The 16,112-nt window shown below is 38.1% G+C and overlaps 1 protein-coding gene across 1 annotated transcript in view; it reads right to left on the reverse strand.

The window, feature by feature from the left end:
• Positions 1-16,112, reverse strand: part of LOC132841917 (C-type lectin domain family 4 member M-like) — a 107,622-nt gene that overhangs the window by 84,186 nt on the left and 7,324 nt on the right. Inside the window, exons 3-4 of the mRNA XM_060864566.1 lie at positions 15,178-15,200; positions 12,088-12,299 (exon numbers count right to left, since the gene is read on the reverse strand). Coding sequence (XP_060720549.1) covers positions 12,088-12,299; positions 15,178-15,200 — 235 coding nt within the window. The remainder of the gene's footprint in view (positions 1-12,087; positions 12,300-15,177; positions 15,201-16,112) is intronic.

Here is a 16,112-nt window from a genome sequence, read left to right on the forward strand (position 1 = left end):
GAAATTATATGATGTTCAGCAGCATGTTTAAATGTCAAGACAGTGAGTGACATTGAAAGCTTGAGCTGATACCACAAGGTTTCATAATATGCAGCCACAGCGTAAGCACACACAGTAAGCAACGGCAAATATTTACCAATATATGGCTATTTGCTTCGACCGAGATATATTAAGATGTTGTTGAGAAGCATGATAGGATGATGTTGAGAAGCATAATGTTGTTGAGAAGCATAATGACATCAAGATACATACTAATAAATGGTATAAAAGGGTTTTAGAACCAGTTATTAGTGTGCATTCAACTAGAGGCAAGCTTAGTGTGTTATACTCAGTTATTGCTAATAGTGGGTGCATCAGAGAACAAACGCAAGCTTACACTTGGAGAGTGTTTCTTGGTTTGTTATTATATTTGCATTTTAATTACTTATTCTAATACTGTTTGATTATTTGAAGGAGATTTTATTTGTAATTTTCTTTTATTTAACTTTACATATATTACACACATTTATCTGTATTACATTGCTTTTCATAAAAAACAAGGCCTCCCATTGTGAGGACCCTGAAAAGACAAGAAGGGTTAGGGCTAGTCTGGGAAGTCTGACTCCTTCATTTAAATATTCAAACAATAGATTAAGTAGAAGAACTTGAAGAGGATCCTTTGTTAGAAGACTGAGGGACTTCAACGGTACTCTGATAGTTGATCTTGTTTTTTAAAAACTAACCTGTGCAATCTAGGACACATTCCTTAGTGGGATTGTGGAAGGGTTTCCTACGCAATCCTAAAACAAGTGTCATTAAGGGACACATACGTTAGTATCAATTAATTCAGCTTCCCTAGGCATGTAGGAACATCTAAACCCAACCTTGAGTGATTACGTTTCCCAGGAAGGAAACAGTAGATTTGTGAAATTCACATTTTTCTGCCTTGACATAGAGTTGATGTTTTGGATAAGCGCCGTTGAACATTCCGTGTGCTCTTCTGGGGTGAATGAGTAAATCAGGATGTTATCAATCTATGCTATAATGCAGTGGTTGAGCATGTCTAAGAGGATCTGGTTGATTAAACCTTGAAACACACAAGCTTAGATGTCCATTAGAGTTCCATTTTTGAGAGAATAAAAAAAAAAACCATGAAATATCCTTGTTATCATTTACTCACTCACTCACTGCTCAGCCAAAGACGTCGTTCCTTGTTCTGATCTCACTGTGTCCGTTACTCTTCCTTCAGTCCATGTTATGTTAGGCGCTTCAGGAAGAGGGGCTATATCATGGCTATGCCATACATTTCCTCACCTACATTATGTGACAGGAACATCCATACCTACAGCTACCTCCTGTACCCTTAATCACTTGCATTATAAGAATATAGAGTAGTTCTAAACAGTTGCTCTCTTAGTAGATCATCTTCTTTTTTTCATCAGCTTGGCTATTCCATCTCCAGAAATGGAGCTTGTGATCACCTGGCAAGTTGATTTGCATTTATTTGCTGCACTAAAGCTTTAAAATAATGTTTCAGGTAAAAAGTAGGAACCAACAGAGACAAATGAATTGTTTTACAGTGACACTTTATTCTTTTTCTGTACAGGTATTTCTTTCCCTGTGATATTGATTCAATTTTAAAAAGAATTATAACAGAAAAACGACAAAAAACAGAAAAGACAAAGAAAGAAAGAAAGAAAGCTAAATGAAGTGTGTGCAATATTTGTAGTCATTTGTAAGATGTGAGCAATTTTGTCTTAACAGAACAAAGTGACTGAGTTAAATTTACAGCAAACTGATGAAATTAAACCACATTTACATTCACGCTTCCACATTGCATCTGTCGAATCTGTACCATTTCCTATACAAACCCAATTGGAAAAAATAGGGTCAGAAAGAAAAACAGACTAATAGTTAATAGCAGTATTAGAGTTAATAACAGTATTTAGAATTTACACAGATAAAAATCTGAATTCAGTGTTCTGCTTTTCAGTAGTTTAATATTGTCTTCTCACAGATCTAAATAGACGTACTGTATGATCACAGAGATAATCAGCCCAGGTCCAGACAGGATCAGACATTTCACCTGTGATAACACAGTCCTCATCTCCACTATGTTTGTTATGTTCACCACGTCCCCAATACCTGAAGGAGAGAATCTGCGGTCAGGAGAGAATCAAGTCAGTAAGTCATCACCATGAGAACATTTCAGTTCAGTGATTTCTTACCCAGTGGTCAGTGGTGTATCATCTGACCACTTCCACATTCCCTCAGTGTCTCTGTCATTTAGACCAATCCAGGCTTTTCTGCTGCACAGCAATTTAATGATGAACTCCTGTCAGGGTTTGAATAAAATATTGAAATAAATATGACACACTCTCACTAACTCACTCTCTCACTTTCTCTCTCTCTCTTTAATCTTAATTGTTTATGATCACCAGGCCTGCTCCTCTTCTCCTGCAGTCCTGCTTAGGTCTTAACATTAAAGAAAAGTCAGTCTGGTTAGAAAAGACCTCATCACTGTTTATTTTTCTGTAAAATCCTAGAATAAAGCCTATTGTTGAACTTTTCTTGATTTGTTTGGTTATTAAAGGATTATGGATATTCACAGTGATTCTACAGGGAATATGTGACAGTTTTGCAGAAGTAAGCATTACTCACCCATTTTAGAAAGCCTCTGGAGTTCCTCATTGTCTCTTAAATTTCTCTGTCTCTGTATTCAGTTGTTGAATTTGATCCACAACACTGGGATGGAAGTCAGCCAGTCAAACACACTGCAGTCAGTCTGTAACATATGCTCCTTCTAGTCTCTCCTCCTAATGGAGAATGGACAAAACATTTGCATGTTAATTACAAATTCAAATAAATTTATGAAAATCATTATTTGATATATTAAAATGTTGTATTTTGAATCGTTTCTTAAATAGCTATAACGTCCTGAAACCATATTACAGGTAATGAGTGCTTGGGTTAATGGATGTGGTGCTGGAGGTCTTGGGATGTGGTCAAGCACTGCTTTTGAATCTGTACATCTGTTGGGGATTAACATGGTCCTATTAATATAATGTACATCTAGCAGTGAAGGAAGCTGAGATCAGCATCTCCCAAAGCTGAGATACGTGTTTGTGTTGGAGAAGTTCGAGTTCCTTATTCCTTTACTAAGAAGATCATCAATCTGTTTCATAGAATTTAAAAAGTCTAAAATTACTGTTTTCTAAGAACAGCTCAAAATAGGAAAGGGGAAGTCTTGCTTTCATAAGAAGAACTCGATTAGCCATAAAATTCTGCTGTGCTGTTGTTTACAATTATTATTGCTGCTGTTTTAAAACATCTGATGTAGCTTGCACAATCAAAAATCAGGTTTCAAAGTCTTCTAGAGTGAGCTGAGTACAAGGACGTGCATGTGTGTGTGTTGTACCTGATTTCACAGGTTCACAGTTGCTTCTGTTCCTGAGAGTCTCCGCTTTGTCTTCATTCATATAAATATAAATGAGTTTGCCATGACTCATCTCCATTCTGCACTGGTCAGTATTCCTGATCTTGAATAAGCTTTAATTTAATTCTGTATCACTCCCAACTGCTGTCTAGATCTATGTGTTGTTCTCAAGCTAGTGTAGAAGTGTGTGTGTGTGTGTGTGTGTGTTTGTGTTTTTTGTGCGCAAATACATAACTTGGAAATTTCAGAGGAAGTAACAGGAGAACTGTACGTCATGGCTACATCATTTTTTCTTGCCTGAATTTTGTGTCCATCATTTTGGTATTTTTCTACAGTCAAGTTGTGGTTACTAGTCTGTAACTGGTCTCTCTCAATAGGCAGGTTGTTGGAACTGGCCTGTAACTGCATTCTCCAGGAGAACACAGTCTTCTCCAGCACAATCCATTGATTCTCATCTGGACTCTGTGGTGGCCAATCTACGTATGTGTGAAAATGTCCTGAACCACCCTTTCCAATTTGAGCCTGAATCTACATTCAGTAGATTCAGGTATTCAGCTGACTTAATTTTTTGGTTACATTTCCTGACCAGAACCTAGACATGACCAACTGAAGGAACTCTAGATCATAACACTGCACCCACAGGGCTGCACCCACAGGTACTATGCATGATGAAACATGTTAACTCACTCTGGAAGAGGCTTAATTTTGGACTCCTCAGACCATAGGACCTTTTCCATTATTCCAAAGTCCAATCTTTATGTTCCCTGGCAAACTGCCTTTTTTCCAGTTAGCCTCACTGTTGTTGTGGTTTTCTTAAGTTTGTGTGGGAAATTTTTCTTCTAAATGTAAAGTAGAGAAAACATGAAGTAGGGAAAAAGTGAGAGAGGGGAAAAGAACATACATAGGAAAGTTAAACATTATACAATGAGCAGGCCATTAGATTCATGGAAGCAAACAGGTCCATAGGCACAGGCCATTAAGGTAAAAGAACAACCAAGAATCAACCTGCACACACACATGTACAATAACAGAATACAATACCCAATTTTCACGGGTTGTAACAGACTCTTTAAGACCCTTAAATTCCCCTGCTACAGACCAGATACAACACCTTGACTGAATCAAGAGACCAGTTACAGACCAGATACAACACCCTGAGTAAAGAGAGAGACCAGTTACAGAAAGAAAATAAAATGGATTTCAGAAGTTTTCGGGTGAGTATTTTAATTTGGGTGAGTACATGCTTAAAGAAGTTAAGAGTTTGTAACAGAATTTCATCATCAAGCCCTAAATTTTTATTTAGCTAGTGAGAGTGGATTACACCATTTGTCTCAAACACACTAGGAGTGAAATTGTATTCACTTCCTGCTTCACCTACTGTACATACTAGCCAAATAACACACTATTTTTAGCAAGCTCAACTATATTATTCTTGCCTTGTCCAAATTTATTGACTGTCTCAACTACACAATACACATAATATACAGTATCATGTCCACGTATTCATTTGCACTTCCTCACTGCCAAAAGCACTGGCCAAATCCTGGCACTAAGCTGCTCCTTGACTGATTTTGGTTGGCACATACTGTACAAGAGGTCACAAGATTGCTTCTCCATGGTTCCTTGAATTTACATCTCATCACAGTGATGGACTCATGGACAGTGAATGCAATTTTGATCTACTCCGATAACTAACCATCACCATCATGGCTTTAAAATCACATCATGCCATCATCTTGCTTTGCTGACTTAAATAAATAATTTACAATCTTACAGGCGTAACTGTGAATAGAGATCGAGTCTGTGTTTGGATCTCATCTGTGAATACAGATGTGCACAGCTTACATATTTATGGAACAATTTACCTAACTGAATATGTACTGTATAAATATCTTATTCTGTTTGATCAGTCTCAGAGAGAGAGAGAGAGAGAGAGAGAGAGAGAGAGAGAGAGGAAATGAAATGAAATGAGTTTCTGTATTCGTATTGTGTTGTTATAGTTACAGCAGTTCACAGAGAGAAATACATCTATACTTCATCACAACAATATTGATATTTTTTTCTATGGTTAAGAATCTCAGTGAACACAAACTAATTGGTTGATCTAAATGTGTGGAATTGAAGGAAACTGAACACTGAACTGAACACTAAGATTCTTTTATCTTGAATACTCAATTGGTCACTGGTACAGTATTAAAATGGTTCCAATATTTTTTGTCAAACAGAAGATTTACAGTCAATTTACTGTACTGTAGGTGTCCATTCATCCTCGGTGGCTGACATCACCTGTGGTGTACCCCAAGGATTGATCTTAGCACCAGTGTATTATTTTTGCTGTATATGTTACCTCTGGGATCAATTATGCATAAATTTGGGGTGTCGTATCACTGCTATGCGGACGAAACACAATTTTATATACCTTTTAAATGTAAAGATAACTCGGCATACAAGAGATTGGATGCTTGCCTGCATGAACTCAAATTATGGCTTACAAATAATTTTATGATACTTAACGATGACAAAACCCAAATCATTCAATTTGGGCCAAAAGAGCACCCAGATGAAGATTCTATTAACCTTGGTACTCTTACTCCTTATCTTACTTCTGATGTTAAAGATCTAGGATTTCACCTAGATAATGGCCATAAATTAGACAAACAAATCAACACTATAGTTAGTACCAGCTTTTATCATATTCGCAGGTTAGCTAAAGTCAAAATATCTTAAGCAGGAAAAGTTTTGAAACAGTTTTCCACGCTTTTATCTCAACTCGACTCGACTACTGTAATTCTTTGTTCTCTGGGTTACCTCTCTCTTCCATCTATCATCTTCAAATGGTCCATAGTGCGTCAGCCCGTCTACTCAGAGGTAGCCGCAAACGAGACCATATTACACCAATCTTATGTTCTTTGCACTGGCTGCCGGTCCGATAACATATCGACTAAAAGATTCTGTTATTCGTTTACAAAGCTCCCAATAATTTAGCTCCCAAATATCTACCTTTTTGATTATGTACAATCCTTTGAGATCACTTAGATCCCAAAATGGTCATCTTTTGCTGGTACCATGATCTCGTCTGCAACGCACAGGAGACCGAGCTTTTGCGGTAGCAGATCCTAAGCTGTGGAATAGCTTGCCACCACCAGTCACAACTGCTTCTACGTTTGCTGAATTTAAATCCATGTTAAAAACACACCTCTTTTCCTGTGCTTTTAAGTGTTGGTAATTTGTACGTGCTTTTTTTTTAAACTCAATGTACAGCATCTCAGGCTAATTTTAAATGGAATTATAAAAAAATTTAAAAAAATTGAATTGAATTGAATTGAATTGAACGGTTTCTTTTCAGGTACTGGGATAAGGGGGAACCAAACAATGATAAAGATCATGAGGACTGTGGGAAGATTATGGGTTTTCCAGAAGTGAAGACATACTGTAGGAGGTGCTCAGATAATGAATTATAGGTCTGTGAGAAAAGTGATTTTTAGAAATTAAGTATAGAGTGGAACAGCACAGTAAAACAATACAATATTCATAAATCAAGCTGAATTTCTGTCTAGGTCGGGATGCATGGTGTGAGGAATGGCACAGACAGAACATGAATATGATCCGAAATGATAACAGCAGTGAAATAAATGATATATTTTTATATTGTGGTATATACGGCACAGTGAACCAGGGAAGACTTCAGGGTGGACCAAGGCCAAAACGAAAACAAAACGAAAACAAAACTAAGGATACACAAACACACTGTTTAGCAAGTGCAATGATCACCTGTGCCTCTCAGAAGAAAAGAACTGTCTTAGGGACTATCACTGCAATTAATCACAGACTTCAAACCACACTGAAAGTGAAGTTTTTTAAATATATATTTTTTTCAATATTTATATGAATAAATGCTTATTCATAAAAAAATATGATCGTTGTGTGTTTATTACTCATGATATATACTGTTATGGGGCAAAGTAAGCAATCATCCCTGCAAATGAATGCTTAAATCCTCTGTATATCTGTTCAGACAAAGTGAGTACAAATACAGAAATTCTGCTCCTAGCAGAGGCCAATGTTGCAATATTACAACATTTCCCTAAAAACTTACTAAAATGTAAAAAAAATTGAAAAATCTTTCATTTCCATCAGATGCTTCCTAAAACAATATATGAGAGGTCAAAAACAATATATGAGAGGTTTTATAGGGTTAAAACTTTCATTTCCTGAAGATTATTTGGTGGGTTTTAAAATTTTCCTGGACTTAAGCGTGTGAAACACTCACACCCATCGTAATGAAGTGCTTCGAGAAGCTCGTCATGAGGCACATCAAGACCCAGTTACCACCCTCACTGGACCCCTACAGTTCAGTTATCATCCAAACTGCTCCACAGACGATGCCATTGCCACAGCCCTTAATTTAGCCCTCACCAACCTGGACCATAAAGACAATTATGTACGAATGCTGTTTATAGACTTTAGTTCAGCATTCAATGTAATCATTCCTCAGCAACTGATTGGGAAGCTGAGCCTGCTGGGACTAAATACCTCCCTCTGCATCTGGATCCTGGAGTTCCTGACTAAGAGATGCACAGATCGAACCATATCATCAAGTTCGCCGATGACACGACCGTGGTGTGTCTCATCAGCAAGAACGACGAGTCAGCGTACAGAGAGGAGGTGCAACAGCTAACTACCTGGTGTAGAGCCAACAACCTGTCTCTGAATGTTGATAAAACTAAAGAGATGGTTGTTGACTTCAGAAGAGCACAGAGCGACCACTCTCCGCTGAACATCGACAGATCATCAGTAGAGATCATCAAGAGCACCAAATTTCTTGGTGTTCATCTAGCGGAGAACTTCACTTGGTCACTCAACACCAGCTCCATCATCAAGAAAGCCCAGCTGCATCTCTACTGTACTTCCTACGTAGGCTGAGAAAGGCAAATCTCCCTCCCCCCATTCTGACTACTTTTTACAGAGGGACCATTGAGAGCATTCTGAGCAGCTGCAACACTGCCTGGTTTGGGAACTGCACCATCTTGGATCGCAAGACCCTGCAGCGGACAGCTGAGAAGATCATTGGAGTCTCTCTTTCTGCTATCATGGACCTTTACGCCACATACTGCATCTGTAAAGCTAACAGCATTGTGGATGACCACACACATCCCTCACACACACTCTTCACCCTCCAGCGGTCTGGAAAAAGGTACCGAAGCATTCGGGCCTTCATGACCAGACTGTGTAACAGTTTCTTCACACAAGCCATCAGATTCCTTAATAATTGTAACTGAACTGTTCTGAGCACAACTTACACACGCACATAACCTGTATGGACTGCACAGACCTACACCATATACACACACTTCCAATATACATCCAATGTACACTTCCAATATACAGTACATCCATCAACCTGTTTACATGCTGTTTTTGCACACTTTTTTGTTCTTTGCACATACTGTCCAACATTTCAGTCGTTTGCTGTTTTGCACAATCCTTTACATTATCTCAGGGACCTGCCGCTATGAAACTGTGTTCATTATAATATTACTGCATGCAATATTGTTGAACATACAGTATTTACACTGGTCGGCGCTGTTTCTGTTTATTGTCTTTTGTGTATTGTCTTGTAACCTTTTGTTTGCACTGTCTTTTGTTCTACACTGTCTTTGACTAGTTTGTCTTGTCCTGCACCGTTTGCACCAGGTTGCACAGTTGCACTTTATGTGGCTAGGACTACTTACTAAGTTTTTAGCCCTGTCTTTGTTTTATGTAGCACCCTGGTCCTGGAGAAATGTTTTCTCATTTCACTGTGTACTGAAACAGCTATATATGGTTGAAATGACAATAAAAGCTTCTTGACTTGACTTGACTTGAAGGTTTGTTTGTTGTTCATGGGCCGGAAGTAAACAAAACCTCAACTGCTGTAATGAACTGAAATGAACAGAAATGATAAAAACAGGTATCAGATAAAGTTTGGACACTAGAGGGTAGTAAAGATTTAATAAGATTGATATTTTCCTTCTTGCTGTGATGGATCTATTCAGATTCCTGAGATTTTATTTTATTTTATTATTATTTTATTAATTTATTTATTCATTTTTTGGTAAAACCCTTAATTTCTGTACATAAAAATAATAAAAAATAACACAAATTAATAATTCATTATTTGATTTATTTTATTGTTTGTTATATACAGAAAAATAGATGACAGAAAAAAAATAATTGCAAATAATCACCACTTATTTTTTTTTCACAAGTATGAAAATAAAACCAGTCACCATCAGCAAATTGAAAAAGGATGTTTTGTACCGTGTATACACTGTATTTTGCTGTGAAATTCCCCAACATAAATTTAAAGATTTTTTATTCAGCACACTGAATGCAAACACAAACAAAACAAAACGTACATGCATTAGAAATATAACCAGTGGTAAAGTTGTACTTTTCACAGCCAGATGCCAAATCGTTTTCAGAGCACTTGTTTTTTTAGTTATTGTCTGAATTATGAAGGCCAAAATATTTTATGTTTTATTTCTCTAATCTTCTGTATGTTGAGAGAATATGGACTCAACTTTATATTATAAAATCTTCATCGGGTGCTGGTCATTATTTTGTTAAAATATACAGTATATATTATTTTATTTCATTAAAATGAATTTAATTCCATTTAAATGTTACATTTCTCCCATACATTTAATCATAATGTCTTTTTCATTCATTCATTCATTCATTCATCTTCTACCGCTTATCCGAACTACCTCGGGTCACAGGGAGCCTGTGCCTATCTCAGGCGTCATTGGGCATCAAGGCAGGATACACCCTGGACGGAATGCCAACCCATCGCAGGGCACACACACACACACTCATTCACTCACGCAATCACACACTAGGGGCAATTTTCCAGAGATGCCAATCAACCTACCATGCATGTCTTTGGACCGGGGGAGGAAACCGGAGTACCCGGAGGAAACCCCCGAGGCACGGGGAGAACATGCAAACTCCACACACACAAGGCGGAGGCGGGAATCGAACCCCCAACCCTGGAGGTGTGAGGCGAACGTGCTAACCACTAAGCCACCGTGCCCCCCAATAATGTCTTTTTCTTTAACATAAAAAATAATTCTGAACTGGATCTGACTTTATTTTTTTTAATCAAAGGAGATTATATAGTTGTTACTGAATAGTATGTTTACAGTTGCTATATGTGTAATTGTAAGTAATGATAGTCTAATGTTTATATCTGAGAATTTTATTCACAGATCCAGTAGTATGTTTCACTGCAAGGTCTGTCATTCCATCCTGTATTTCCATCATACCCATTTACAACACAGTCTTCCGAATCTGAAAAGACATTTCCACTTGACCAGTACCTGGAACAACACAGAATTCAAATTCAAATTTTATTTGTCACATACACAGACATGCAGTGAAATGCTTTAAGTTTTCGCATATCCCAGGTTATTATGGGGTCAGAGCGCAGGGTCAGCCATAGTACACCCCCCCTGGAGCAGGTGAGGATAAGGGCCTTGCTCAAGGACCCAACGTTGATGTCTCAGCAGCTTGTGGGCTTGAACCCTGACCTTCTGATCAGTAACTCGAAGCCTTAACTACTGAACCAACACGTCCTCATCAGAAAAGGGCGACTGCATCAGATACACTGAGCAAGAATTTTTTTCCAATGAATAATGTACCATCCAGTGTAGTGTAAAATAAATATAAACCTATAAACTCTTACGAAGTGATCATTGCTGTTCCATCCACCCATTTCCATGTCATGGTCACTCAGACCAATATAATTACCACGCTTCTTGTTGAGCCCTTCCACAAAAGTCTGTTGAGGTGACAGAAACCTGATTATCACAGTGCAATCTGGAAACTCAATGTACTCGATGTATTTGTTCAATATTCACACACACACAGTCTTGTATTATAACTAAAACAATGCTGAACTATGCAAATGTACCTGTTCCTCTTTGCTGTTTATAATCACCAGGTTTTTTCCTCTTTTTCTGCAGTCCTCTCTGCTCTCAGCCCAGTTATTCTTCAGTTGAGATATAGTAATCTCTGGACTGAAACGAAGTCCATTCTGAGAGGGAGTCAATGAATAAATGAATAAATGAATACATTCAGAAGAAGAAATTAAATGTTTAAAGTCTGGAACCCAATTAACTTCTTGTTGTGCTGCCTGAATTATTTGCTAATGTAACGGTGTAAAATAGTTAAATTGATGCATAAATGGGACAGCGCCATCTGTTTGCTACATGATGGCATTTAGCATGTGAAAAAGGGACCGCCCACAGCAGAGATAATGAGACTGTGTTGTGGGTAAGTCGCACGTTTTCAGCAGCGGAGAATTAAATGTTAAAATGATAACAAAACAGAATCCAGCATAAATCTTAAGCTAGACTGGAAAATTCTTGCACCCAGAGGTAAAGCAAACAGTGAATGAAAATTACTCTTAGGAACAGATGCCAGAAAATAAGCGTGCCATGCTGTGCTACCAGTGTGCTTGATGATGCAAACGGTATACTTCACGGTGAGTACTTTTTGTCCAAGTGATTCCTAACAATAATCCATGTTCTCTGACATTTTTATCCGTAGATTCTGTTACAAACATTGACCATCAAAACAGCATGTACTCACCCAAACCAGTTAACTTCTTCTGACATTCATCATTTTGCTTCTTTAACTGGTTTCTCTCTTCAGACAGGGTGTTGTATCTGGTCTGTAACTGATCCTTGTCTTCAGTCAGGGTGTTGAATCTGGTCTGTAACTGATCCTTGTCTTCAGTCAGGGTGTTGTATCTGGTCTGTAACTGGCCTCTCTCTTCAGTCAGCGTGTTGTATCTGGTCTGTAACTCGTATTTCTCTTCAGTCAGGTTTTTGTGACTGGTCTCCAGCAGCAGCAAGCATACTGTATTCAGTTTGTAACATTTCTTCTCTGCAGGGTTGTTTCCTGTAAGTACAGAAAAATAATGTAATGTAAGTAATGTAATGTAAGTAATGTAACCATTGTAACAAACAGGATTCAAACTGAGAATAATCATGATGGTACAACAGCAAATACATTCATTACCATAGTGTCAAATTCAGATCTTCATAAAATGAATAGTTTATATAATATAGAGCTGAAGTGAACTTGCGGGACATAGAAGCCATTATTATAACCACATATACATTACTGCACAGTGGAATTCTTTTCTTCGCTTATCAGAAAACAGAGGAACGTGCAGGGCAGGGACAGTGGCAGTCAGAAGGGGACAGTCAGGAGTTTACATACACCTTGGTCAAAAGCATAGAAATTTCCTGACACATTAAGAATAGACAACATTGCTTGTCTTGGGTCAAGACTTTGCTCCATTTGGAAGATGTATTTGTGGCCAAGATTAAACTTCCTGGCTGATGCTGATATGTTATTTAGTTTGTAAAGTGCACCAGTACAGTGGCTTGCAAACCTCACCATTTGCCCTTCAAATATGACAATAGTCATTACAGCCAAATTGCTTAATTTATGTATCATTAGACCAAAGGATGTTTCTCCAAAAAGAAATATTTGTCCCCATGTGCACATGCAAACTGTCTTACATCAATAAAAAACTCAATTACTCTGGATACAGATACTTGTCTAGCTGTTTCCTCCAGAATTTTTGAGAATGTGTCTCCTTATTGAGTGGTATGATGATTTGTGTCCCATTAATAAAATATATAAAAGTAATCACATAAAACACAAATAATTTTGCATTCTTTTTCCCAGTGGTTAATTCATCCAGGCCACTATCAGGATTGACAGCAGATCAATGCATTCCAGCTTGTGCCAATGGGAGTTGGTGATGACCAGCCCTACCCACTGTAGGACATCTTTGGGACTTCCACTTGCTCAATCTACCTTTCACATGCTCTACAGCATAGGTCACTAACAGGCGGACCGCGGTCCGGGTCCGGACCCAGAAGCTGTCCAATACGGACCCGGACCTACAGCCAAAACAAAAGGTTATGATTTAAAACTTGACGGGGTGCTTTTATTTTAATCGGCGCAGCTTTACGGTAGTGGTAGTGGAAATGCACAGACCAATTGCATGCGAATTAAACCATCCCACGTGATACCATTCAGCCAATCAAGTCTGTGCATTCCTGAAGTAAACCCTGCGACTCAACAGTGCAAGACAGATGAGAGAGAATTAGAGTAAAGTTACACATGAAAGAAAGATAGCGATACATGTAGAAAACAAAGGGAGAGAAACAGACGAGTGTGACGGAGAAAGGGAGAGAAAAAGACGAGTGAGACGGAGAAAGGGAGAGAAACAGACGAGTGAGACGGAGAAATAGATTTTCCCCCAAATAAGTGTTGTAGTACAACTATCAGGACATCAGTGATGTGTGAGCTGAGTTTGGTGACAGTACAGTGTATTACACTGAAGTTATTTAGTTATTTATTTTGTTTTTTAGTATTAGCTTTTCGGGTTTTGCACTTTGCAGACAGTCCCTTGGAATCTGTCTCTCAGTCATCCGCACAGCTTTCCCAGGTCTGAGGGAAGTAGCCCTATACATCCTGACCATGTTTGGCTCTACATACAACTGCGAGGCAGCTTTCTCTACAATGAACATAATCAAAACTAAATATAGTTCCAGGGTCACTAATGAGCACCTCCACATGTGTATGAGAACGGCCCTGACTCCATTCAAGCCCAGGTTTAACATCCTGCCAAGCTAGAGCTCAGTTCTCTCACTGAGATATAAAAGGGAAAGTTAAGCACTTTATTTAAACATACAAAATTTTCACATTTTATTTATTTTCTCTTATTTTAAAATGTAGCCTTTCTTTTATTTATTTAATGAGAGAACGTTATACATGTCTACAATCATACATACTGTACATCACAAGAAATATTGTCAAAAAGTTTTTGAATTGTACTGAATTTATTTGATTTGACAGTCAGGTATTGATTGCCTGCAGATGTTGATACAACTACTAAGCTACTTAAATATATATCATACTAACTAGTTAGACATTATGATCTTCCGGACCTTTGCTTCAAGAAATTTTCTCTTAATGGACCTCTTTAAATTTTAGTTGAATACCTCTGCTCTACAGTGTTCTATACTCTCCCAGTTTTATTAGAAAACTCTATTTCCCAGGTTGGTGAACACATATTTAAAAGCACCATTTTTTAACACCAGAAAAATTTTCAATGAAACATCAATTAAAACATTTAAGTCTGCCCCAGGTCAACTGAGGAAAATGATTGAATATAGTAAAATCAGAAAGCTGACTCATCAGATTATTTAAGTCAAAACTTCCTTTTTACTATGCACTTGAGGAGCTCGGAGTCAATTTAACCCGGTCTGTTTTGACTGCTTAAAATAAATGAGATATGTATGATGCCTTTTTTTGTTTGTTTCACCTTTTTAGTCAACTTGTACATAGGCACATAAGTTGATGGAATATCACAGACTGGTATATTTCAAAGACAGGATATTGTTTTGAAACTATAAATTTTTTTTTAATGGCAGCAAATAATAACACCGGTTGTCCTCCCAGGTCAAATTGACTTTCCATCTTAACTGTTTTTGACCAGGAACAGAGAGGTGAACCATTTCAAGTTAATTGTTTAAAACTTTGCTCAGTTTGTTTGCCCAAGATGTTCCATGAAATTAGGAAGACACCAATCATTTACTAGGTGGTTACATTTTACAAAAGTAAATTCATTCTCGATCAGCACATACACACATATTTCTGAGTGTGAGTGTATTTTACCTGAGCTCTCAGACTGCTTGAAGCTTTTGGCCCTCTGTGTCTGCAAATTGTCCTCATTCACATAAACATCTTCATATGATTGCTCGCTGTCACTGGAATCAGCTTTGTTATCTGCAGCTTTTTCTACATTTGCATAAATCTCCTCATTCATCTCCATTATTCTCTTTACAGTAATCCTGATCTTTCACTTCTGCAGTTATCAGTCCGTATAAACTCACTTGTTCTGGTATATAATCGTCTAAAACTACATTCAGAGTGACTGTCTAAAGACAGACTGCCTATGGGATTGTATATGTTTCTGCTATGTTCAAACTCTAGTTCCTGTTGTATTTAACAGATGCAACAGGCCACATGTGTGACCAATATGGGTGTGAAACTGACACTTTATGAAGACTCTTAAAATACAAAAACTTTAAATTAGTGACATATGTCCTTACATTGTCACGATTATTTGCTCTGTACTCATTCATTCATTCATTCATTCATTCATTCATTCATCTTCTACCGCTTATCCGAACTACCTCGGGTCACGGGGAGCCTGTGCCTATCTCAGGCATCATCGGGCATCAAGGCAGGATACACCCTGGACGGAGTGCCAACCCATCGCAGGGCACACACACACACTCTCATTCACTCACGCAAACACACACTACGGACAATTTTTCCAGAGATGCCAATCAACCTACCATGCATGTCTTTGGACCGGGGGAGGAAACCGAAGTACCCGGAGGAAACCCCTGAGGCACGGGGAGAACATGCAAACTCCACACACACACAAGGTGGAGGCGGGAATCGAACCCCCAACCCTGGAGGTGTGAGGCGAACGTGCTAACCACTAAGCCACCGTGCCCCCCGTACTTATTCATGGCTCACTCATTTTGCGAAGTTTTCATTGTTTTGGAACTAACCAATAAGTTCAAAAATAAACATGGTATTTTTTAAATCAACAATC

This window comes from Tachysurus vachellii, chromosome 2 (assembly GCF_030014155.1).
Source record: "Tachysurus vachellii isolate PV-2020 chromosome 2, HZAU_Pvac_v1, whole genome shotgun sequence".
Taxonomy (NCBI): Eukaryota; Metazoa; Chordata; class Actinopteri; order Siluriformes; family Bagridae; genus Tachysurus; species Tachysurus vachellii.